The following is a 26,388-nucleotide window of genomic DNA, read 5'->3' as shown; positions in this document are numbered from 1 at the left end:
ACTGATTTTTTTTGCAATAGAGATGTCAATATCCAAGATTCCTTATTTACAAGAATCTCTTATACTGGAAGATATAACTCCTGTCATTACTAACTTGGAAGGCGATAGGAATTAATGGAATTTCTACAGAACTATGGCAAACAACAGAAGAAGAATCAGTAAAAGTCCTAACCAAATACACTAGCAAATCTGGGGAATGACAGTGTCGAAGATTAGAAGAGATCAGTCTATATACCAATACTAAAGAAAAAGGAGACTTAATAGAGTGTGCAAATTATTGTGCAATATGCTTAATTTCACATGCTAAGAAAATGATACTTAGCATCATCCAATGCAGATTAGACTCCTAGTGGGGTAGCATTGAAGGACTTGGAATAAATATTTAGTTGCCGTGATTTGTTTATGCCTACAAAGGTCAGAGTTGTGAAGTGAACACTCTATGGAAGTGAAAGTTGGCTTTTGAAGAAGCAGAATAGAAAGACTATTGACCCTTTTCAACTCTGATATTGGAGAAGACAACTGAGAATTCCATGGATAACCAAGAAAACAAACCAGGGATCAGAGAACAAATCAATCTAGAATTCTTACTCGAGGCACAAATTAACAGGCTCAAACTTTCATATTTTGGATATGTTATGCAAAGACCTAGCTTTCCTGAAAAATCTACAATGCTGGGAAGAGTGTAAACAAAGAAAAGAAGAGGATGGCCAGCAGCAAGGTGAATGATCTCAATTACAGTGGCAATGGGTGTGCAATTGGAAGACCTGACAAGCCAGGTTGGGGATAGATCATTCTGGAGAAGCTCTATTTATTGGGTTGCTAAATAGGAATTCAATAGGAATTTAATAGGAAGCTATTAAAGACCTGGCTATTCTCTGAGATTCTGGGGTACAGAAGATTGAGCCTGTTGGATGGACTTTCTTTCGTTTTATGTTATTTTAACCCTAACCCATTCATGATTCTTTTTTGTGTTTTGATTTTTGTAAAAAACAACAGCAAACTTTTAAATGTAAGCTACTGTCAATTGCCTGTCCTAAATGGTGCCCAAGGACAGGCAGCAATAACTCAACGCAATGAGCACCCCAATACAATGGTGAGTGGACCATGCCCAAGCATATTAGTGGGGACTAAAATCAAATCCTTATGGACTGGCAGGGGTAGTTTTAGACTCTGGCTGTATTCAATGTTTAATGCACCCTGCAGTAGTAATGGGACTAAGACTGATGGTTGGCAGGCTGAGAAACCCCGTAACTTTTATGCAACTTGATGGGTCAGTCATGCAAGCAGGTCCTGTGCAATTTTACACTGAAATGGTGGAGATGAGGATTGGAACTCATAAACAGACTTTGAGATTCCTAGTGACCCCTATAGCACATCAATCTATAATACTGGGGTTAGAGTGGCTGAAGCAAAGAAATCCCAAGGTGGACTGGGCCACAGGGCAGTTGCAGTTCATAGATGGGGCGTACAGGGGTTGGCTGGAACCTGAGCTGCCCCCGGACTTAGAAACGATGGCTGGTGTGGCAGAACTCCCAAAGCCTGGCATAGCCCTGGGGGAACCCCAGATCCCACTACAGTATAGAGACCTAGTGGTGGTATTTGGAGAAGCTGAATCCAATCAGCTTCCACCCCATCAAAAATTGGAGTGTGCTATTGAATTGGAACCTGGGGCCTCATTTACCAAGCCAAAGATTTATTCTATGACTCTTAAAGAGAAAGCAGCCTCACGAGAGTTCATTGACAAAATTTGAAGCGAGGTTTCATCTGACCTGCCAATTCACCCCTAGGCACTCCTGTGTTGTTCCACACCAAGAAAGATGGCTCTTTGTGGCTATGTATGGACAATAGGGGTCTCAATACAATTAGTACCTGTAATAAATACCCTCTCCCTCTGATGAAATACATGTTGGTGCACTTGTCAAAAGGGAAGATTTTTACCAAGCTGGATTTATGTGAAGCCTACTTCACGTACACATAAGAGAGGGGGATGAATGGAAAACTGCTTTTAATTGCCCCTTAGGGGCTTTTGAGTACCTCGTGATGCTGTTCGGATGGGGGGTGGGTGGATGCTTCATGCAATTAATAAATGAGGCTCTTCATGACTTCCTATACAAATGGGGGCTTGTGTATCTCTATGATATCTTAATCTATAGCGAAAACATGGCTGACCATGTAAAATTGGTCAGGGAGGTTTTAAAGAGACTGCTAAAAGCTCAGCTGTACACTGAACTGTCTAAATGTGAATTCCATAAAAAACAGTTGGACTACTTGGGATACAGAATATCCAGTAAAGGCATAGAGATGGACCCAGCCAAGGTATGGGATGTTTTAGCTTGGCAAGCACCCAAAACAAGAAGGCAGTTACAAAGTTTCCTTGGGTTTGCCAATTTTTATTGGCAATTCATCCCAAACTTGGCCCAAATTGCTCTGCCCCTGACCGATTTGTTAATAACTAAAAGGAAGGGAATGAAAAGAAAGCTAAGAAGCCAGGGGCAGTGCTCAATTGGACTGCAGAATGCCAACAAGCTTTCAACCATCTCAAAGCCCTATTTACAGCAGAGCCTATTTTAAAACATCCTGACCCATCCTTGCCCCTAGTCATCCAAGCAGATGCTTCTGACGTGGCAATTGGTTGTGTTTTATTGCAAAAGGACAGTCATGGGACATTACACCTCTGTGCATACATTTCACACAAGTTCACTGACACTGAGAGACACTGGCATGTTTGGGAGAAGGAAGCCTTTGCTGTCTGCTACGCACTCTTAACTTGGCGCCACCTCTTAGAAGGAGCTCCTCATCCATTTGAGGTTTGGACAGATCATAAATATCTACAAGCGCTCCAGTCTCCCAGGAACTTGAATCCCAAACACATCCACTGGGTGCAATTTTTCAGCCACTTTCATTTTACATTGAAATACCTTCCAGGGGGGAAAAGTTTCTTGGCAGATGACTTATCCCGCCAACCCCAGCACAACAGTGAAAGGGAGGAGATTGTGGACTCTGTCATACTCTCCTCACTGGGATTGGTTGCTGTAACTAGAAGCGCCAAACCTGATTCCACGCCTACTCCACCTGCTGACTTGCAACAGGAGCTGATTGTTGCCCAGCAACAAGATACATGGCTGGCACAAAACAAAACTACTCTCATGGAGCACAATGGAATTTGGTAGCGCAGAGCCCAGATTTATGTCCCTGAAATTTTATGCAAGAAAATTCTACAGTGCTGTCATGACTCCAAACCTGCTGGACATTTTGGCTTTGTAAAGACTTCACATTTAATTCACAGGCAATTTTGGTGGCCGTCTCTCAGAAAAGATGGGCAGGATTATATTTCCACCTGTCCTACTTGTGCTGTTTCCAAATGTAAAGTAGGTAAAGCCACAGGATTACTGCAAAATGTAGCCAGTCCTACCTGGCCTTGGGACTAAATTGCCATGGATTTCATTGTTGAATTACCTGAGAGCAAGAAGAAAACTGCTATCTGCATGGTAACTGATTTATTTTCCAAACAAGCACATTTCATTCCCTGTTTGGGGTTGCCAGCTGGCCAGGCTTTCCATACAACACATCTATCAGCTACATGGGGTCCCCTCACATGTCATTTCTGACTATGGCCCCCAGCACTAAGCTCCATCATCCATCACAAGCACATTTCATTCCATTTGGGGTTGCCAACTGGCCAGGCTTTCCATACAACACATCTATCAGCTACATGGGGTCCCCTCACATGTCATTTCTGACTATGGCCCCCAGCACTAAGCTCCATCATTCATCCTCAAAAGGATGGATTGATGAAATGTCTGAATGCTGTACTGGAACAATATCTCTGATGCTATACCAACAGGATGATTAGGTGGACCGACTTCCTTTTCCTGAGGTTGCTTATAATAACTCTATCCACCAGAGTACTAGATTTTCCCCATTTCAGATTGTATATGGACAGGACTTTGTTCCTATTCCAGAATTGCCTCAAAATATGAACAAACCTCTCATGGCTGATGACTGGATTAAACAAATCTGCAATAATTGGCCTGTGATGCTCCAAACTTTACAGGATGCTAAAGACACTTATAAAAAGTTTGCAGATCACAAATGTGCTCCAGGATGGGACTTATCAGTCGGGAAAAAGCCTTTCTACAAAACACCTAAAATCAACACAACCTCTAAGAAACTAAGTCCTAAGTTCATCAGGCCATTCCCTATTACCAAAGTCATTAATCCTGTCACTGTGCAATTACAACTTCCTAAGAACATGCAACACATTCATCCTGTTTTTCACTGTAGCCTTCTCAAATGTTTCCATGATTTGGATCGGTGGCATCCTAACCCAACCCCTCCAAATCCTATCATGATTGATGGAGAACAACATTTAGAAATTCAAGCCATTTTGGATTCTCGCAGACACCAGGGCCACCTACAGTACCTCATTTAGTGGAAGCAGTTACCTAAAAGTGACAGCGAATGGGTGAACAGTCACCACGTTCGAGCACCTGACTTGCTTCGTGCATTCCATGCCAGCTTCCCCAATAAACCTAAATAATTTTTCACATGTTCTTTCTGTTCTACTTTGCAGGATCAGCGGTCTCCTTTTGTTCCTGCCAGGACTTCTTTCTTCTAGGGGGGTGGCATGTCAGGCCTCCTTTGCTTGCCTGCCATAAAGCACTACAAACACATGTCAGCTTATATGTCAGCTTTGCAACTTCACGAACAGACAGAATGCTTCAGCACATTCCTTCTTGAGCCATTACAGCCAAGGCCAAGCTGTGCTGATAAGACACCTGGAATCTAAATTACTCTAATGAACTAACAAGCTGGGAGGGGGGAATTCAGGAGTGAGAAAGAGCTTGTTTGCAAGACAGGGAGGAGGGATGAGATCAAATGGAATGAATCACTTTGAATGCTTTGGCACCAAAACCTTATTCAGAGCTTTGCAGCTGTCCTGTGTTAATCAGATTTTAATAAAGAATTCTTTAAGCTTCCTAATGGACTGTCTTGAGAATTTCTATGGTTAAGATCCTGGTACTGGGACCATCACAGCTACCCAGATTTGCTGCTAGTCTTTCTCTACCAATGCTGTAGGTATAATGGGCTGTGAAAGTAACCTTGAGAGACAGAAAGAAGTGCTACAGCCTAGATAATGTCTGATAAGAGAAATCTGAGTCCACAGCAGGAATGGGAGTGGAGAAAGCATCTCAGAATTGACCCTCTCTAGTCTCTGGAACATAAAGGCAGGGGAGAGGGGATTTGCAAGATTCTGTTACTGTAACCTTACAATAAAGGTAGTATTAGTATTCTTTGTTTTGGTTTCCTGGTATTGACTACCCTGAAGGGTTGGCAGTAGGCATTATTTCTGGTGTTTCATTTCCCAGATGGCCTTGGAAAACCAAGTCACCAACTAGGATCATCTATGTTAACCCTATAAGGTAGACCAGATTAAGAAACAGATACCATATTGACTTAAGCTACTTTTATTAGAATAGCTATAGTAATAGAATATGCAAATATGAATGTGCTACCTTTCCTCTCTCTTTTATCTTAATGAAAGTTGAGGAGGGGGGAGCTATCTGAGTTATTTTCACAAATTACTTTCTTGGCCTGGACTCAGATTTAATTTCATTTATCTAATCACTGCCTTGGTAGCAGGTCTTCCTTCTTTCCTTCAAGGCCATCCTTTTTATCTACTACAGTGTCTGCCAGAGAGCTGGATAATCCCCCAGGTGCCTATTAGAAACCAATTGGATCCATGAGATGTCCAGGGCAGACCAACTTAGTGTCTTCTACCATTTTATGGAATTCATGGGCGGTTCTGAATAGTAACCAGATCAGGAAATGATCTGACCACAGTAATGGGGTGATGGAAAGTGGCTCAGTCTTCAGATCACCAAATAACTACTCCTTTCTCAAGGTCTACTTTTTGTTCATTCTATTTGGAAATTAAACTACTTTCTAACAGTTTTTCTTACAGAACTGATACTTTCTCTTCCTTCAGTTGTTCTAATTTCACTGTAATAGATTTTACTTCTTTCCTTTACTTCCATGTCTGTTTTTTCCCAAGGTTCACTACTGACCTTTCCAAACCATTGTCTGTCCAACATTCAGAACTTTTATCAATGTTATTTCCTTCAGTAATTCTCTCAATTTTTCATCATAAGCAATCAGTGATCAATTGTGCTTTTAGATTCATTTCTTTGTCATGTGTACACATGAATAGACTTATGCTTAAATCATGAATTTGAAGCAGATTGCCATTCTAATTTATTCCTGATTATTTGGGCCTGTCACTTTTTCTGTACTCTCTCATCTAATTCCTATCCACCCTTTCATCTCACCCCAGAAATTTTTTCACCCAAATCACATTCATTCAGAACACTGCACAATTTTCCCCAAAACCTGTCCCTAGTTCTTTCATTCTCAATATTCATTGTAGCGAGCATGCAATTATCACCAACCTATGAAATCCTACCTTCATACACACTCACAACAATCTAGTTGACACCAAATCGTACTTTGATATACACTTTAGCATTCAATAATAATTTAAACTAGACAGTTGGTTCCCTGCATATATTCCTCAAATCCACTGCACAAGATCAGATCACTTTCATTCGGATTTTTTACATCCTTCCCCTTTCTCTTTGTTCACAAGCATTCAGCTTAATCTATTTTTTATTCGTATCATGCATTAATTTATGCTCTTTAGTATATATTCTAAGCAACACTCTTCCATGCATTATGATCATCAATAAATGGGCCATAAATAGTGACCTCTATTACCCATCATAGTTTTTGTCAACACTTTGTAACACTTCATAATAAAATAGAAAAGATGTAGACTAGATTATCAACTTTAAATTTATAGCTGTGCAATATGCATCATTCCATGCTAATGGTAAGGATAGCACCAGTCAGTCTTGGCATATTTTGGCCAGTATGCCACAAGTATAACCAAAGCCCATGTATGCTCATGTTATTCTGTGTAAGCTAGGATCTCTAATCTAGAGATTATTTTGTAACCCAACACATTGGTCTCTGCATCTCTCATGTTCAAACATACACAAATTGTACTGACACATTAAAAGTGAATTTAACAATTAAAAACATAGATAAAATACCTCAAATAATATAAATCCTAGTAAATCTTTCAAAGTGTCAGGAAGTGGTGGGTGGGTGAATGCAAATGCTCACCATTCATGTGTATCATAGTTAAGCCAAGATTTTTTAGTTTCTATGCTGTGCAAACATATTTCCTTCTTTCTTCACAACCTTTTTATTTAAAGAACCTCAGTTAGAAATATTGGGAACTGTTTCCTTATAATTGACCATTTCTGTATTTATTTTCCTTTTTCTTCAGCAGAAAGAGGGAAGAGTGGAGTATGATGTCTACGAGTGATCTTCATAACACTTTCTTTATCAAAAAACAGTGGGTAGTTTCACATGTATTATACAAAATAGAAAAAGGAAATGTTAAAGGTTTCCCATGTTACTTTAACTTTTTGGAATGGCTGCTGTATATCACCTTAACTTTGTTTTGTAGTGATTTTTCCCATTATTTCAAAGGAGAGAAGTGTGTGTGTGTGCGTGTGTGTGTGTGTTTATGAATGTCTATGTGAGCATATGACTTTCTGTGCCAGTTTTCTCTTTCTTAGTCTGATTCTCAACCACCTGTCTCACTCAATCTCATATCTTGAAAACACCTGAGGCATGATGTTCTCAGAAAAAATAATTTAAGATTGCAATCACAAATAGCTTTCTGGAAATAAGTTGTATTGGTATCAGTTGGATTTTCCTCCAAATAAATGTGCTTTGGGACTGAAGTGTTCGTGGTCATTTTGTAAAATAATGTCAAAACATTAAAAAAAAAGTTACAAAGTTGAAATCCCTTTTGCGATTGATTGTAGTAACTGACTAATCCACAATGATTACTGCAGATATGCTTGCACTGCTATTGTAATACTTACATATGTACATTAACAATTAAACCATACATTATATGTGAATAGGTATGAATAGATGTGAATAGTTGTACTATAAATTGTGGGATATTATTAGCCCCTATGGCTTATGTACAATAATACTGATGGAAAGAGGAAGGCACTGGTGTGCTAGTGCTGGCTTGTACTGGCTCATGATTGCTGACTAACACTTTCAGGAATTTTGAGAGTCACTTGTTAAACACAGTCATTATTAAAAATTAATAAGGTCCCCCCCCCACACACACACACCATTGATGTATATTTCTCAAGCAAATCCCCCTGAAGGCTTGTCAGGTGCCAACAGGAAAGTGAAATGGGGAAGGCAGGCATGCATGCAGAAAAGGCATACAACATCACATACACCCATTACGTTGTCAGTGAAGCCTAGGAAAAGAAGGGAACAGTCTTCATGATGAAAGGTGAAGCTTTCCTAGTTCTCATTGATTATTAACTCTTCTCAACACCCTATGATTGCACGGCTAAACAGACTTCTGGTTGGCGCCTGTCCCTTTTCTGAACTTAGAATTGCTGTTTGCATTGTAGGAAATAATTTTAAAGTAACTCTTGAATGTTGGGCTTTTATCAGTGGAGTCTGAGTTGGAAGTCTTTTGTCTGACCGCCAGCTTTTCAGAACTCTTTTTAGCTTTCCAGCTTGGCATATTTGCTTAAGTTTGTCTGCAGTTTTGAGGCTTAGGAACAAATGTGCTTGACTGAACTAAAGTCAGAAATCAGCATGTGGAGATTTACAAAGTACAAAGGTTTATGTGCCAAGGATTATAAACATAATTGTAGGTAAATCAAATGAAATTAAATCAACTGGGTGTATGGAATTTACAACAAAGAATATTGTATATTTTATTATTATTTATAAATTGTGTGCTACACATCTTTATATCAGTAAAATTTATATTAAACTTATGTATGTATATATTTACATACATTTTTTTCCCCAGAGAGCTGGTTGTTAAACGTTACCAACACAGAACTGGATAAAGTTATCTATTACTTTGCTTGCTAAAAGTGACATTCTTAATAATTTACAAGAATGCTATTGGTATATCATCTTTAAGGAATATTTTATCCCATTAGTACAGCCAATTTTTCTATTGATGGATTAATGTGTTGAATCCAGTTTTAGTGCATTTGCCTAGTTCACTGTTTAATTTATAATTTTAAGTTCAATTAATTTAGATATTTTTAAGAGGCAAATAGCAGAGTATAAATTAAAAAGGAATGACAGATTAGGCTGAATCCCAAATCCTGAACTGAATTGGGCTACTTCAGATTTATTTGTCACTGGGATTCAGTTGGGGCCATAATACCTGGAACTCAATTCACTGCTCTAGCAGACCTCAGAAAGACAGAGACTGTTTCTGCAAAAAGCAAACATAACACTTTTTTTTTCTTTTGCTTTTCTATAAAATGTCAGGTTCTGAGTGACTAATAAGACTTCTTTCTAAGCACAGAAAATGATTCAAGAGTAAGATCTCCACATAGAATGCTTTTGAGAAATTCTTTGCCCGCAGAAAAGCTCTAATTCTGAATAGGAAGTTAAAGGACCCTAAATTCAAAATCCCTAAACTGATTTCTCTGAAATTAGGTAGTCTTGACTTCCTTAGAACAATCTATTGTACCTGCAAATGTTATCATCTGTTAAAAAGTTTAAAAAGTTTAAGCAGTTTCCATGTTTCCCATATCAGTCACTGAAAGGTATTAAACCTTGCTTTCTCAATCTTACTTCACATTTGGAGTTAACTCTGTGTCATGTTCACTGTTTCAATGTAGTTTATACATCGTAACATTTCACATGCCATGGCGCTGACACACGTTTCTGTTGAGAGGGAGCTGCTGTGAAACCTTGTACCAAGCTCTGTATCTGAATTCCTTACAATGGAATGTGTTTGGGTTATGTTATCTGTTCAAGGCCTTTTCCCGCAGACCATCAGAAACTGTTAGGAGCACCCGGGATTGTGAACTTGAGAAGACTCTATGGGGGGAGGGATTTCATTTGCACTGAGGGTTTTTAGTTTGAATTTGGTGCACTTTCATCGTTCTCAGCTTTCTTTGTGATCCTGCATACTGTTCTTTAATAAATCAGATATCCTTGAATCTTGCATGTGAGTCTGATACTGTTTTAGAATAGGTAATCATTACACTCTGGCTATTAGTGAATTGGGCCTAAAGTTTTGCAGTCAGTGGTGTACAACCCCTACGATGAATCTTTTAATTAACATACATACATTATTAAAATGGTTTTCTCCATAAACTGTAGAGCAGCCTTTCTCAACTTTTTGACTCTGGAGGAACCCCTGAAATATTTTTCAGGCTTCAGGGAAGCCCTGCACATTCAGGCTCAAATATAGGCCAGACAAAACTATTATATTTGTTTCATGTGTGGGCCTGTGTATATGCATTATCAGTGTTCTTAAACTGAAAATAAAGAATGGAACTTACCTCTTTAATGTGAAGTTGCCCAGATTTGAATTATTTTTTAAAATAAATTGTGATCTCCAAGGGAAGCCCTAGTGACCTCTCATGGAACCACAGTGCCCCATGGAACCCTGGTTAAGAAACCCTGCTGTAGAGAATGGGGGAATCAGGGATTGCTCCTTACAAAATATTTAGGATGGAGAAAACCAGAGTGCACTGTGAAGGGTTTTTCAAAGTGGGTTCTATAGACTAAGGCAGTGTTTCTCAACTTTGGCAACTTTAAGATGTGTGGACTTCAATTCCCAGAATTCCCTGGCTAGCAAGGGACTAAGGGATTTGAATGGGTTCTGTGGGACTAAGGAAAAACAACACCCTCAAATACATTCATCCACCTGCTCCTGGCTTGATTCCATTCTTCCCCTCTCCCTTGCAAGCAGCAAGTGCAGCACTAGCATTTGCAAGCAGTCCATGCAGAAGGTGAGTGGCCACCTTTTCCTTGCCACATTTGTGTGCAAACACACAAAATCTGACTCCCTGCCTGCCCTAAAGCTCTCACAAACATTTCTAACAGAGCTACAACAATCACAGCGTGATCTCTTCCTCCCTCTTCAGTTTCTACATTACTTGAATGTATGCATGTACATGTCCCCCAGAAGTCTGCTTAATAATCATGGCAGCATCCTGTGCACACCCATTTAGAAGTAAGTCCTGTTGAGCTTGTGGGAATTAGTAAAGAAATCTGGGATTGCACTGCTTGGCTGCTCACAGGTGTGCCTCAAGTCCCTTCAGAGTGGGATATGTGACAGTGTTCATGTTCAGAGAATCATGTTCACAAAAGGCAGGCAAACAGACCGAAGATGGGTGCTTGGCCAGGCACTCATAATGGGGAAAAAATCCAATTTTAATTTCACTACGTTAATCCATCACTATTGTCTATATTATTATGCTGCATGTCATGTGTATGTGCACCAGACCATCAACACGCCTAAGTAAGGGATTCATTCTAAATGACATCTCAAATGGTGATTTTCCTCCCTAATTTTTCAACTTTACAATATTAAATTGTCATATCCATCCTAGATATATACCTCTTGGTATATGCATATTGTGTTTATTTTGCTTTTTGATTAGACTTAATAAATATTTATGTAATATGAACATTTTTTTCAGACATGGAACATTGGCTACCAACTGGTACAATTGAAGCAAGTGAAAACAGAAAAAGTGGAACAAATTCCAGTGCTGTAATTGGAACATCCATTTTTGTGAAATTCAAATATGTTTAACATATAAATTTGCATAAATAAATTCCAAGTAGCACAAATTTCATTTTATTGCCAATTTTCCATCTCTAGTACTTTGTCTCTTGATCAGGGGTTTGGGGAAGGGTGATTTTAAAAAAAACAAAAACTAACAGGTTCCATGAAGTTTAAAATAACTTCTATAAGTTATAGATGTTCTAAAAGAATGTCTATAATTGTAGTGAATGAGTAGATTAATTAAATCTAAGTAACTGTACTTAGTAAGTAATTGTACAGTAACATATTTTGGGACAATTAATACCAAAGTTACATATAGCCCTATTGATGACAGTGATAAATTTAGATAGTTACTTTGTCTCTTTGTCATAATTTAAATATAAATTCATCCAGTTATTAGCTAAAATATGATTTTTCCTTCATTTTAAGATTATACTCAATGTTTTAGTTATGAGGCCAATTAAAAGTCTCCTAAAAGACTGACATTTAATATTTTTCACTCGTTTTCTGATGTCCTATCTGTATACTTCAGTCACACTAATCCCCTCTATACAGTATGTTCTCCTGGCAAAAGTGACTGATGTCCTCCTCACCTTGCATATAGGCTACTGCAATATAGCCTACATGATGCTATTCCTGAAGACATCTCAGAAGCCTCAACTGGTTCAACATGTGAAAGGCTGTCTGCTAACTGGAAGAAGCATATTGTCAGACCTTCAAGATAGACCAGGTCAGGAAACGTACTGCACAAGTCTGTCTGGAACTATTCTTTATTGATATAGGCTATAGTAAAGGCAGAGAGGACTCACTGGAAAAGACCCTGATGCTGGGAAAGACTGAAGGCAAAAGGAGAAGGGGACAGCAGAGGATGAGATGGTTAGATAGCATCACTGATGCAATGAACATGAATTTGAGTAAACTCTGGGAGACAGTGGAGGACAGGAAGGCCTGGCGTGTGATGGTCCATGGGGTCGCAAAAGGTCGGACACAACTTAACGACTGAACAACAACAACATAGTAAAGGAATCTTGAAAGCCTGGGTGAGTTTTCCTCTCCCTCCCTCTTATAGTCTAGTGAATTAGGGAGGACTCAGTCTTAGCTTCTTTGTCATACTTTCTCTCTTTCCCAGGGTTAGTATGTTTTTGCAACCATTGTCTCTGTGTCATGCCTCCAAGGTCATCTCTTTGGCTGTTTCCACATATTCAGCAGTGTTACATCTATGCTGTGAACACTGTGTTGGCTTCTGGTTAGTTTTGGGGTCCAATTCAAGGTCCTGGTTATTGTCTTAAAAGCCACTTAAGGTTTGCACTTGTGTCTTAGACTGTCTTTCCCACCATATATGGCTGCCCCATGTGATCAGAACGGAAGGTATTCTGAGCCTCCTTATTCCATGAGAGTTGAGGAGGACTGAGTGTCAGCCCTTGGAGGCAGTCCAGACAAGAAGCACAAACCATGAATACTAGCACTACCTTTATTGTAAGGTTCCAGTAACAGAACCTTGCAAGTCTGAAAGCCTTTCTCCCCTCCTTTTCTTTTACTTTCCAGAAAACTAGGGAGGCTCCCTTCTGAGGCACTTCTCATGCTCCTTTTCCTTCTGTGGGCTGAGATGCCTTTTGCACTATGGCTGTTTAGGCTGCAGCTCTTCCTCCCGTCTCTCAAGGTCATGCCCACATACCATTACACTGAGGGACAAGGATGCACCATCTCATTGATGGCCCTCACCCTCTAGAACATTCTGCCACATTAGGAATGCCACTAACTTTTTGACCTTAAAGAAGGTTTTTAAAAGTTTACTATTCCAGTAAGCCGGTATGGTATAAATATTGCCTGGGTTATCTAGTTTCAATTTTGTTTTTATTTCTTTTGATTGTAAACTACCTTGAGTCCTTTGCTGCAGTGGGCAATCTATAAAAATTGTATAAACAAACTACAAATTCTGAACTTTCTTGCATTAATATAATACTTATGTCAGGATTGAAGATCTGGTTCACTTGCCACCTACAAGAGACTTCGTATGGATAAGTATAATGAAATACAGGACTCATTCATACAAAATACAGCAGTTTAGGGAAAAGCATGATGGTTATATAACTATATTATAAATAAATATAGATATATATTTACATCATATTTGCATTAGATAAATATATATTGAATTGTAACTGTTTACTGTTATAATAAAATATTTCATATTTTTATTTTACTTTTTCTGTTATATTTTTCTCACTTTTTAAGCACTTGTTATGTATTTCTTTTTCTTTTTTGATAATGTATGTAGCTTTGTGTATTGTTTCTTTTTCTTTTTTTCTTTTTCTGTTATTATTTTAAAAAGCAATAAAAAATAATTTAAAAAACCCATAGTACTTATGTCAGACTTCTATTTCCAATGGCATGCAGACCAGGCTAAAACATAATTCCATAAACCCGATTTATTTAAGGGAACCATCCTACACATTTTTACAAATTAATCAAAGCAAAAACAAAACATAGCAACAACAACAACAACAAATCAAACTTCTGAAAAGTAACCTACCAGGGACTGTAATAATCTTATCAAAATAAAAACCTAATTATTAGTTTATCAGGTACTGTATCTTAACCAGTGGTACTGTTTCAGCAGTGGCCAGATACCCTTCCATTTATCCAATGCTATAAAACGATAAGATTATTAAGAGGAAACAGAATTTTTTACTTACCTTTGGCAATTCTACAGTCATAGGTGCTGTAGCCTTCAAAGCACTGACACCCCCTTATAGTACACTGTCCATGGCCATTACAGAGGTTGGGACATCTGAGCACTGTGGCGATTTTGTGATGTATGGCAGGTATCTCATGTGTTGAATGAAAAGACTCAGTTCCATTTTCTAAGAGGACTTTTTTTTCACAGTCGTTTTCCAAAAATGGAATAAGTAATTCTCCCCATTTGATATCATCCTTAATCTGTATGTCTGAAAGACACATTTCAATGGCCACATCGAATTGGGTGCCAAGAAACCCTTTGCAAGCTGAGCCAATGGAAGAATTTTCAAGAAACGTCTTGCAATTTGTTAAGACTTCAGCTGAGGTCAGGCCACTTGGAGTTGGCCACGTAGTCTGAACTTCAGGTGGCTTCCCTTCAAAATAATCTTCTGGGAAAAGATATGTGAAACTTTTCAAGTCAGTTGGGCTTAGACTTTGGAAAGAGGAAATAGGTAAATATTCCAAAGAGCCTTGCCTTTTTTCTCTTTGGAGGTCTTCAAAGAGAACACTTTGCCCATCATCTAATAAAGAAGAATCTGTTTGCAGGTGAATGACATAGTCTGATGTGACATCTAGATATGGAATTATGGAAGTGTAATAAATTTTCTCATCAAAGCAATCCAAAGATTGGGGGGAAGAATTCTGAAAAGTATGCAGAGTATTTAAAGGTTGCAAGTATGATTCAGGAGCCTTCTGACATAAACAGAAATGTTCTGTTTTCTGCCATTCTGACAGTGATGGAATTTTGTCAAACAAACTCATCCCTGGAGCTATTCTGAAAAAATACAATAGCAGGTCAAAAAGTTAACAGGCTTGACACCTCACACTAATACAAATTCTTAGTTCTTTTTAATCAATTTAGATGTATAACAATATGCTGAACTATAAGCAATATGAATGTAAAAACTAGCAGCAAGAGAGGATTCCCTTTTAAAATGTCCAAACAACCTCTGACCGCTTTGCACAGCCTCTAACCTGTCAAGGCAAATTCTGCTTACCAGCCAAGAGATGCAATATGCCAAAGACTGATGGGGGTTTCATTGCATCCGCTGGTCTTTTCAGCAATACAAGTGGCAGAGATGAAAACCTTAATTCCAAAATCCATTCCCTCGTTCTCACATAGCTGAAGTTTCAGGCAGACTTTCTCAGAATATAAGTTTGGATTGACAAGATTTTAATTGACATGGATTATGGATAAACTCAACACTATCCTCTCACACACACACCCTTTTTTTTTTTGCGCTGTACTTTTGGTTGCGGGGCAAATAGACTAGATTGCACAAGGAGTTGAGCTTTCATTTGAGTATTTTTCATACTGTCTCCTCTTGGGTAGCTCATGTACAAAGAACTAGAATACAGTTTTACAATACAACCAGCTATAGTGATTTCTGGTTTAAGAAAATGAAGCTGTGTTCAGAGCACTTTCTTCCCAACAGAGTACATAACCTTGCTATTACTTAGAGAATATACAGTATACTAAACTCCTGCCAAGGTCTAAGAAGTTTATAACAAATCTGCACCTGACCAGTTGTGTATGCCACAGTAAATTACTGCTTGCTAGCAAGTATATATCCATAGATTCATAAACTATGCAACTAAGTAACTTGGCTTTTAAAGCTGCTTAGAATTTGTGCCTTGAAAAAACGTGAAAGGTGTATTAACTGCTTGAAGGAAAAAGGGAAGGAGAGAATTTGTTCAGGTAACATGGGAGACTTTTTGAGGGACTGAATTCAGTCCCTTCTAAACAGCTGATCAATAGAATAATCAAGTCTTTTTTTATTTTATTTTATTTTATTTTTAGTGGCCAAGTACAGATAGCCTCAAATTGTGTACATAGCAACAATCTGCACTCCTGCTTTTTCCGTTGAATTACGGAAAACATCTTGGCACTTATCATCCTCACACACCACTTCCTGTTGACCCACAGGTGGCAGATTTATCAGTTTAGCAGCTTCCTTTGACAGGTATGGTGTCTAGCTGGGTACAGGTAATAGGAAAGTACAGATTAATGATCTTGGAAATGTTGATACTAAGAGGCAGATGTAAACCTTCTCCTACGTTGATTTTAAAATACAAATGTATATTGATAAGGTGAAAATGTTGAACTATATCAACAGGGTTGTAAAATTTATCTGGAAAAGTAACTGCTGCTGAACTTTTTAAAAAAAATCTGAGCAGAAAAAAACATGATATATTGATATAACATGACATTCTAGAATTATAAATATCTGATAACATTTGTCTTTGGGTCGGTTCCCCCCCCCCCTTAGGAAGGCAACAGTCATTAGAAGGATTAATAATGGAATATGCAGAATGTACAAAGACAAAGAACATGTTCTGGAAGAAGAAAAACAAGAAAGAAGAGTCATTCCTCCAAATGAGGGTGCTGAACTTTCAAACTTTCAAGTAGCAGAGTGAAATTTTAAACATTGTCAAATCTTTTGGCTTATTCCTAAGTATGCTAGCATTTTCAAAAAAAAGTAAAGAGTGTCATTTTTTATGTGAACAATATTACAATATTACATTTTCCAAGCTATTTTCACAAATGAACTTCAAAGGCCCTTTCCACATGGGGGTAACATACTGATTCAAGATCCATTCCACATCTCTATGTCCTCACAATGCTGTGGAAGCTGTGGGTCTTGGAAATCTAAGCTAATCAACTGTCAGTTGAGCTCCTGCTCCAGAGGAAATGTTATAAAGACCTTTGAGATGCAAGATATACTATTTTCCTTGGGCAGAACTCCGACCTCATCCCACCTCCAAATACTGACATTTCCTTAGAGCTATGGTATATTCTAATGCTTGCCGCTACTAACTGCATTTTGCAACCTAGATCTCATAGCCCGAGGTCTCTCACTCCCTCCTGTAAACAAGATACTATCATACCTTGCTGACTTCCCCCATCCTCTCCAAGAGTGGCTTTGCTGATGCCCCACCCCATCCGCAATGCCCTACTGGGTTCTTTTTTTATTTTGATGAAAAGCAAATGTGGTGAAAGACAGGAGGAAAAAGGTACCATTTGGCTACTGTTTTTTGTACACTTCCATTGACCAACTTGGGGGAACACTGAGAGAATGTAACAGCAGTACAGATATTCAGGTGGTAACTCAAAACTGCTTTAGATGATTTGAGGGACAAGGTATAGCTGCATAGAAGCATTTTAAATCAGTTTTCATTTTTCCATACCTATGTCTATTGTAAAACTTATATTGGCTCAAAGGAATGCCAACATATCTGCATTAGCAAGATTCAAAAATGATATATTTCACACTTGGAGCCATTCATTGTGTTACTTTTGAAAGTGCCCTTCGGCAAGCTGAACTTAAAATGCACTAAATCCATATTGTATAAATCAGTCCTAATGAATGAATGAATGTATTGAAAGACAGAGTATAGTTAATTTCATAAGGATGTTACTTAAGCGCTCCAACTGAGTGATCTTTCTGTCTCTTTCCACCTCATATCATCCATAATGTATGATGTGAAGGCTTTGCATGTAGAGTTATAAACATGACTGGGCAGTTTTTATGATTCTTTGCCCTCAAAAGTATCCCAGATATTGGGGCCCTGGTGTATATGTGCAAGTTGTATACTCTTTCTTCTCTCTCTGTCTCTGTCTCTGTCTCTATCTCTATCTCTCAGTTTTATTGCAGAGGTAATGAATTACGCCCAATTTTTCACTATGGAAAAAAGGATGTGCAACAATAGGCATCCTCCAAATTGCTTGGATGGAAAATACAATAATTCTGTACCATCAAACTCCAAAGGTGTTCGCAGATGCTTCTGCAAGTCACCACGCAGAAAGAGAGAATATTTCAGTATAGTTTTAGGGAGATTAAAAATATTCCCTCAATCACTTCAAAGGCCTTAGGAATGTATTCCAGTATATAGGGATTTACTAGCCAGGAACCTGGGTTTCTCAGGACCATGAAGTGAGGATCGAAATTCAGTATCCTTGCTGAATCAGCAAACGGGCTGCGGGGATTCAGAACTGCCAGGAACTCCTATATGATACTGTCCATACTTTAGGAACAAGATGATAGGCCCTTCTGCATATCCTTGCATCATCAGAAGTGACAGCAAGTAAGCATAGCCGAAAACCAACATTAAGAAAGCTATGATTTATTTATTTATTCATTCATTCATTCATTCATTCATTCAATCAATTTCTATGGCCACTTATCTCAGACAAGTGACTCTGGGCAGTGGACAATGATAAATTAAATATAAATTCAGATGGCATCAGGGTGCAAATCTCCCCTTTCTACACCATAGGTAAAGGTAAAGGTTTCCCTTGACATTAAGTCCAGTCGTGTCCGACTCTAGGGGGTGGTGCTCATCTCCATTTCAAAGCCGAAGAGCTGGCGTTTGTCCGTAGACACTTCCGTGGTCATGTGGCTGGCATGACTAAACGGAACGCCGTTACCTGCCCACCGAAGCGGTACCTATTAATCTACTCACATTTGCATGCACAAATATTGGAAGCACAATTTTACCTAGGTCCATCAATCCCAGGAAAATATATATTGATAAATATATTTGATACAAGATTACTTTATGATTTGGGATTTATAATGACATTTTTCAAGTATTTGTTAAATAGAAAGCATGAACTATTGAGTAAATACTAAGAAGAATATATTTCATGCTGAAGCTACTTTAATGATCTAAAATGACAGGCAAATAATTTACAACTTTTGATACATAAATGCATTAACTCATCATATGGAAGGGTGCCATGATAAATAAACTTGATAACTGTTTGATATGATTTTTGCTAATTAAAACATGTAACAGAACTGTGTTTTAGTAAGAGAGAGAGAGAGAGAGAAACACTCAGACAGAGCCAGAGGCACAGAATAATTTAAAGACACTGTATGTTAAAGACTCCAAGAAAACTTTAAGTCCCCAGATTAATTTGGTAATCTCCTTCAAAAACTTTAAATGTGCCCAGTAAAGTGTTAAGCTAATTACTTAACTCAAAGAGGCATACAAAAAGATATAAATCTTTTAATGTATATCTTCCATTATGATTCAAAGTTTATGTTGTGGGCTCAAAATACATTTTTATTGATACCGTCTGAGGTGCCTGAAGGTCCCAGCGTTTACTTTTGTCAAGGTAGGGCAGCGCTCTTGCTCAGGCCGCTGCAAATGCACACTGAGGAGTTTATATAGAACATTTTTATAATGGTGGCTCATTTTTCAGTGCATCCCTTGCCTCTTAAAGTCTTACCTCCAGGCTTCTATGAAATTTTCCTCAGTTGTGCTATGCTGGTGAGAAGGTAAAGAGCTCCCATCAGCCCTGTGGAAGTCATTCTGACTATTTCTGTCAAAAGTGCCGCATAAACCTCTGGTCCTGTTAAAATCAATGCTCGGTGCCCTTACTGTCAAACTCATTCCCCAGTCATTTAGATCAGCTCGAACAAAGGCTCCTGAATGGAACAAGATCTGGAACAACAGAAAAATCTGGTGAATGGAAACCTTTTTATGTATGTCCACATACTACAGACCCACATACATACATATGTAAATAAATATGCAAACATACAGACATGCACGCAAATTCACCAGGAAAAGGAAAGGGCAAGAAAGGAAAGGAAAGAAAATATTATCTCCAATCTCTCGAAACTGACTTTTAAACCAAATTTTAACTAAATCTTGGCTTCTGGCAGTTTTTTAAACAGAGTAACTTGAGGATCAGCAAAAAAGGAGACAGACGGATGGGTCCATTATTCCCTTATCTCTTTGTAAAGCAGTTATGAGACAAGTTATTGAGTATTACTTTTAGACAGCCTGAAAAGGTTGTGCAATTATGATAATGTATGAAGTTTTTAAAAACATCTTTAAAGCAATTACTAACCTAGATTAGAGATGATAGTTATTAAAAGCCTTTTTAAATAGTTTACCAATTGATACTTCCCTATGGCATGTAAGATTTCAAGATTTCTCCTTAGGAAATGAGCTGTCTCTTTCATTCCTTTGCCCTATACACATGGCAAGCAAAGGTTCCCATTTCCATCACCACTACTGAAGCCAGCAGCTACAGAGGTAGACAGATGGGATTTGGGCAAGCAGAGCAATGGTTGTGTCCTGGAACCCTGAGAGAGAGACGGAATGGAGCCTTTTGGGGTATGGACATGGAATCAGAGGCAGATGCAACAGTATCTTTATATTGGCAGCACTAGGATCCTTTACTTGGAAGCTTCACAATGGGTAAGTAAGAATCTTGTGATCATTTCCTAAACATATGGCCCTTGAAGAAAGAAGCCAAGGAAAACAATGCTCAACCCAGCATCCATTCAACCATTGCCATTTCCTTTCTATCCAGACTCTCTTTCTGGATTTCTGCTTGCAGACTCCCCAATATGTGAGCTATAAGAAAACAGATAGCAGGTGATAATTCCATCAATTTCATAAAAGTCTGGGTTTGAATTCTTGTGTATTCAGCCTTTTTGCTCATCTTTAACAGATACATGGCAGGCAGATCCAACAGATGCCTCCCATCAGGACTGTGCAAATCCTTTGAGAGAGGTGCTTTGAAATATACAGGAGTGAGTATTAAACATCTTTTTTCAAATTATTAAAGTAAATATCTCTTCTTAAGCTCCCGTGGCTGCTTCAGAAACTGTTCCTAGCTGTTTCTGCATGAACATCCATGCACCCGTTGCCTCAGTGGTTACTTTCCCAGAGATCTTTAGAAGGATTTGCATTCTACATGACAGCCAAGCTAATAGACTCAACCAAGGCCATGTAAATTATGCTACCATTTTATTCTGTTTCAGCTACTATTTTCTCTACAGTTAAGACTGTGAAATTGTAAGCCTAAATTATTTTAGCAGAATTCAGTGTTTAATGCACATGAGTGTATGTAAAATGGAGCTTTGTTCCTCCACCCCCACATTGTAGCCCCTTCTAGCCCTTCCAAAACATTCTTAATGTTTCAGTCACACTTTGGAATAGCGTAGAATGTAGTGTGAGAGGGAGGGAAATGTGAAGAAAAAAGAAATGGTTAGTGAACCAGACTTGAAATAACTTCATATTGAAGGCTGAGAGAACATATACTCTCAGCCATTTCCAGTGTCTTGAAGAGAGTGGCAAAATATTCACTGACTCAGAAAGGTGGGAGGAAAAAGCCTAACATTTAAGCTCTGGTGTGTAGACTTATATATAAGCTTTGATTGCTGTGTGTTTCAGTACGCAGGTCTTCACTTGTGTATAGTTTCCTTCAAATCTGCAAAAAAGCAACTGAAGTACTGTATATGTGAATCTTCCACCCCAGTAAGCAAAGTCCTAAATAAAGAGTTCAAAATCCAGACTGCCTAGACTTACAGCTGAACCAAGTGTGAAGCTTGACATAAGAGAAAATTTGAAACAGAAATACCTTCTGTTTTTACAAGGGACTCTTTGGTAATCAATCTGTTTAGCAATGGTTTATACTTTGGGCCCAGATACAGCCTGTCCTCTCTGACTGCAGTGTTAAAACTGAGGCAGGAAACATATGAAAGCTACAAGGTAAATAGTTAATATTCCCCCAACAGAAATACCCAGTTGTGCCTAGTATGTATACTATAAATCCATGCTCATTTTGCATACCCATCTCACCAAAAGATGTTATGTATTGCCCACAAACAACAAACAGTTGCTGACACATGGAGAGCCATTTTGGTGTAGTGGTTAAGGTGCTGGCCTAGAAACTAGGAGACTGAGAGTTCTAGTCCTGCCTTAGGAGTGAAAGCTGGCTGGGTGACTTTGGGCCAGTCACTCTCTCTCAGCCCAGCCCTCCTCACAGGGTTGTTGTTGTGGGGAAAATAGGAAGCAGGAGTATTAAATGTGTTTGCTGCCTTGAGTTATATATTAAAAAGTTGGGATAAAATTATTATTATTATTATTATTATTATTATTATTATTATTATTATTATTATTATTAAAATCTGATGCAGCAAGCCAGGCCTGGTCAAAGCTAGAATACCTGAAAGTATGCTATAATATGCTATTTTTAATTACTATCTGAAAGAAAAATCAGGATGTTTTTGATATGGAGAATTTAATATATAATCTTGTCTTATTATGGCTATAATAGAAGTTTCCAGGTGGTAATTGTCTCCATTGTTGCAGCTGAAAGTATTTTAGATATCAAAAGTATAAATATGTTTTCCACCTAAAAGTGAAAACAAGCAAACAAAACTTTCCAGCCCTTTGTACTAGCCAGCAGAAATGAGAGTTCTGCGGTATATTCCCATAGGATCCAGATCCCTGGGCTGGAAAAAGACTATGCACAATACTGCCCCCAATGTACATCCAAACTGTTGGAATTTTTTCCATTCTAATTCCCCCATCTGTGATTACCTGAATGAGGCATAGGGTGACTCAATATTATTCCATACATTTTTGGTTGATGAGCCAGTTCAAACCAGTCTTCAGACCCTAATGTTAATATTCAAGTCTATAATAAAGCATTGCTGTGCAGAATGTTTGCATTGTTTAAGATACTTAATAGTGACTGATCAATTGGCTAAACAAAGAATATTAGACCTATGTTGTTGTTAGTTGCCACTGCCAATTTTAAAAGTCGTATCATTCCTTGATTTCCATTTACACATTTTTTTTCTCCATCAGTAATAGAATAGTAAATAAAGGTGATATACATACAGTGATTTTTTTTCCTCCATAGGACTTCATGATTCTGACATTTTGTTGTGATGCGCCTCTGATGTTTTGTATTATCAACTGAGATTTGGTTTCCAGAAATTGCCTGTTGCACATGTCGACCACAACAATATCATTATCTTCTAGTGCAACAACACCACAGTTACAGGCAATGGAGGTATGGTGGCTGCCACAGTCCCACCGACGTACATGCACCTCAAATAGACGGCTAAGGCTCTTGTACAAGACAAAAGTTCCAACCATGTAGTTACTGTAACGCCTAAGCAATCAAAAGGACAACATCAAGGGAAGATTTACAGAATGGTGTATCTCTCGGTTTGCAGTATCTGGTCCGATGGAAACACTTTCCTCATCCTGAATGGGTGTCTGCCCACCATGTTAATGCTCCTGATTTAGTTAACCGTTTCCACCTTGCTTATCCTTTGAAGCCTGCTGCTTAATGTATTCATGTTCACTGATTCAATGTAGTTTATACATCGTAATGTTTCCCATGCCATGGCGCTGATGCGCGTTTCTGTTTGGGAGGGAGCTGCTGTGAGACCTTGTACCAAGCTCTGTATGTGAAATCAGTACAATGGAATGTGTTTGGATTATTTTCTCTGTTCAAGGACTTTTCCCGCACACCATCAGAAACCGTTAGGAGCACCCAGGATTGTGAACTTGAGAAGATTCTACGGGGGGAGGGATTTCATTTGCATCGAGGGTTTTTAGTTTGAATTTGGCGTGCTTTCATCATTCTCAGCTTTCTCTGTGATCCTGCATACTATTCTTTAATAAATCAGATATCTTTGAATTTGTCATGAGTAAGGATGGCGAGCAGGGGGCTCCCATCCAGACTGTTAAGCGCATGCGTAGCACTGAGGAATTAGGTAGCCATTCAAAGAGACACAGATCGGAACCGCCTTAACCTTTGGGGTTTATATGGCTGGGGTTTTCCCACACTTCTTCAGTTTGTTAGGATTCCTGTTATGTACAAGCAATAAAACATTAGAGACCAGTTCCTTGTCTCAGCGTGTTTCCTGGCAGTTAGGACAGAATTCCTGCTCATGAGTCTGATGGTGTTTTAGAATAGGCAACCATTACACCGTTTTGGTTTGCACACTTTTACTCTTAACAAGACTGTTTAATTAATCCAGTAAGGTAGTTGACCTCAGAGGGGAAAGAAAATAAACACTTCATGAGGAAACACTTTTTCATCAATATAAGTAACCTAAAACACTACACAGGAGTTATTAACTAGGAATGCATAAGAATTCATATGATGAGCTCATAGCTGTCTAAGAGCTGCTGCTATGGCAACAGACATGGACAAAAGCAGATAAATATTTGACAAAAGTAAATGGGAATATATATTCACCTCTATGTCTTAATAAACATATTTTAGTTGTAACTGGGTGCTTTATGGCTTAGTGCTCTTCAAAGCAAAATCAGTGCTAAAATAGTATCTTTTGTGACTAATCACCAACTTTTGTAAGATCTACAATTGCTGGGTGAACATTTCATAGGAAAAAAATAGAGCTTTACTAGAATCCTACATCTAGACAGAGACTCATTCTTCAATACACTTTTGCTATAAACTATTACTTGTGTTTGCAACTGGTGTATGGTGGTATACTCTTCTTCACCCCTACAAAGGAGCTTCAGCCTTCCAGAGTTCATAATGGAGCTGATTTGGTTATTGCTTACAGCCATATCCCAATCTAGTAGCTGCTACATTTATACTCAGCTATTACTGACAGGTGTTACTATGGATTGACTTCGCACATGACTGACCAATAAGATTTCATGATTGTACGAAGAATAATTGATGCATATCATTTCTATAGAAGGTTGAAATGTTAACTTAATATGGTTGGCTGGAAATCTCTTTTGCAAGTAATGGAACTTTTTGAAATAAATATGCTTTAGATTATTGTTTCCTAGATTGTTATGGCTTAATCCTATGAGCTGTTCTGTTGCCACTGAGGATGAGACAGAAGCACCTGAAAAGTAAATCACAACTCATTCTGAGCTATGAAAGTTTTATTTCTATAAATTTTGAATCAACTTTCAAACTAACTGCTAATATGACCTTTTAGTCTTATGAATATTTTACTTTCAAAATAATTTACTATTTCTATAAAGAATATTTTCCCCTTGGATCTTACCAGCATTTTTGTTTTGCTTCTTTGGATTCTGCAAAACACTGGGGCAAAGGAGTATCTGTATCTCAGATAGTTGAATGGATTTAAAACAAACAAACAAACAAATTACTATAGATAAGCCACATAATTTCTTGAAAAAATACTCACCATCCATCAAATGTGATAATGTGTGGATCTGTGAAAGAGTAGCAGTAACCTGTAGGGAGGTCTTGAACTGTGACCTAGTTAAAATGAGACATGGAATTCATATGGTCTCTGCCGCAGGATTCCAGTATTGTTCTTAATATTGACTCATCAAACATGAGTTGCATTTGACTATGGGTGAATTAAAATCAGATTTAACATAGTACAGATATCCTAGATTGTTGTTGTTATTACAATTACAATTCCTTCTTTTTGGAATCTGTATTTAAGAATAAGTAATGGATAGACCTTGCTATGCCTGTGTAATACCTTTGTTTTGTGAGTTGCAGTGGTTACTGGTAAGCTTCCAGGTCCAATTCAAGGTATTAGAGCCCTGCATGCTATAGGGTCTAGTTATTTGAGGGACCATCTGTTTCCTGTTGAATCTGCCTGTCCTGTGCAATCAGACAGAGTTGGATTGCTTTGGGTCCCATAAATTAAGCATTGCCATGTAGCAGGAGCCAGGAAGTGGGCCTTCTTTGTTGCAATAGCTGCTCTCTGGAATAGCATCCCCCATTTGTTTGGATCTCACTCTACTAACCTTCAAGACAGCCCTAAAAAACATGGCACTTCCTGCAAGCCTTGGGTTAAGGGATCTAGGTTGGATGTGATGTGGGGGATTTTTTTTTTCATTGTTTTCTCAGGGTGATTGTGCTTTTTCATATCATATTTTGAGGGGTTTTTTTCCCAGTTTTTAATTTTGTGAAGTCACCCACAGCTGCTTTTGCAGCTAGATGGTCTAGAAATTAGATATATAAATACATACATTGAGGTAGTTTCATATTTTTGAGAACTGAATCACACACACAGACAAAAGGAAGAATAATGGGTCAAGAGGAAGGGGAGGACCAAAAGTTATGGTTGGATGGAGTTAATATGGAGTTAATGAGATCCCAAGGAAAAGAGAAGTAAGTCGTTTGAGGAACAAAAGAATTGATATATGCATGTGGTGGAAGCAAGGTTGCTTTGCGAGAATCAAAAAGTATGAAG

At 38.3% G+C, this 26,388-nt stretch overlaps 1 protein-coding gene across 1 annotated transcript in view; it reads right to left on the bottom strand.

Annotated features, from left to right (window-relative positions):
* The window catches only part of VWDE (von Willebrand factor D and EGF domains), a 221,349-nt gene that overhangs the window by 158,051 nt on the left and 36,910 nt on the right, over positions 1-26,388 (bottom strand). The window contains exons 9-12 of the mRNA XM_063307665.1: positions 25,363-25,436; positions 23,054-23,330; positions 19,638-19,852; positions 14,359-15,176 (exon numbers count right to left, since the gene is read on the bottom strand). Of these exons, the coding sequence (XP_063163735.1) occupies positions 14,359-15,176; positions 19,638-19,852; positions 23,054-23,330; positions 25,363-25,436 (1,384 nt within the window). The remainder of the gene's footprint in view (positions 1-14,358; positions 15,177-19,637; positions 19,853-23,053; positions 23,331-25,362; positions 25,437-26,388) is intronic.

The sequence above is a fragment of the Candoia aspera genome, chromosome 1 (genome assembly GCF_035149785.1).
Source record: "Candoia aspera isolate rCanAsp1 chromosome 1, rCanAsp1.hap2, whole genome shotgun sequence".
In the NCBI taxonomy this organism is placed as follows: Eukaryota; Metazoa; Chordata; class Lepidosauria; order Squamata; family Boidae; genus Candoia; species Candoia aspera.
Note: the sequence above shows the minus strand (reverse complement) of the source record. Positions and strands in the feature narration are given on the sequence as shown.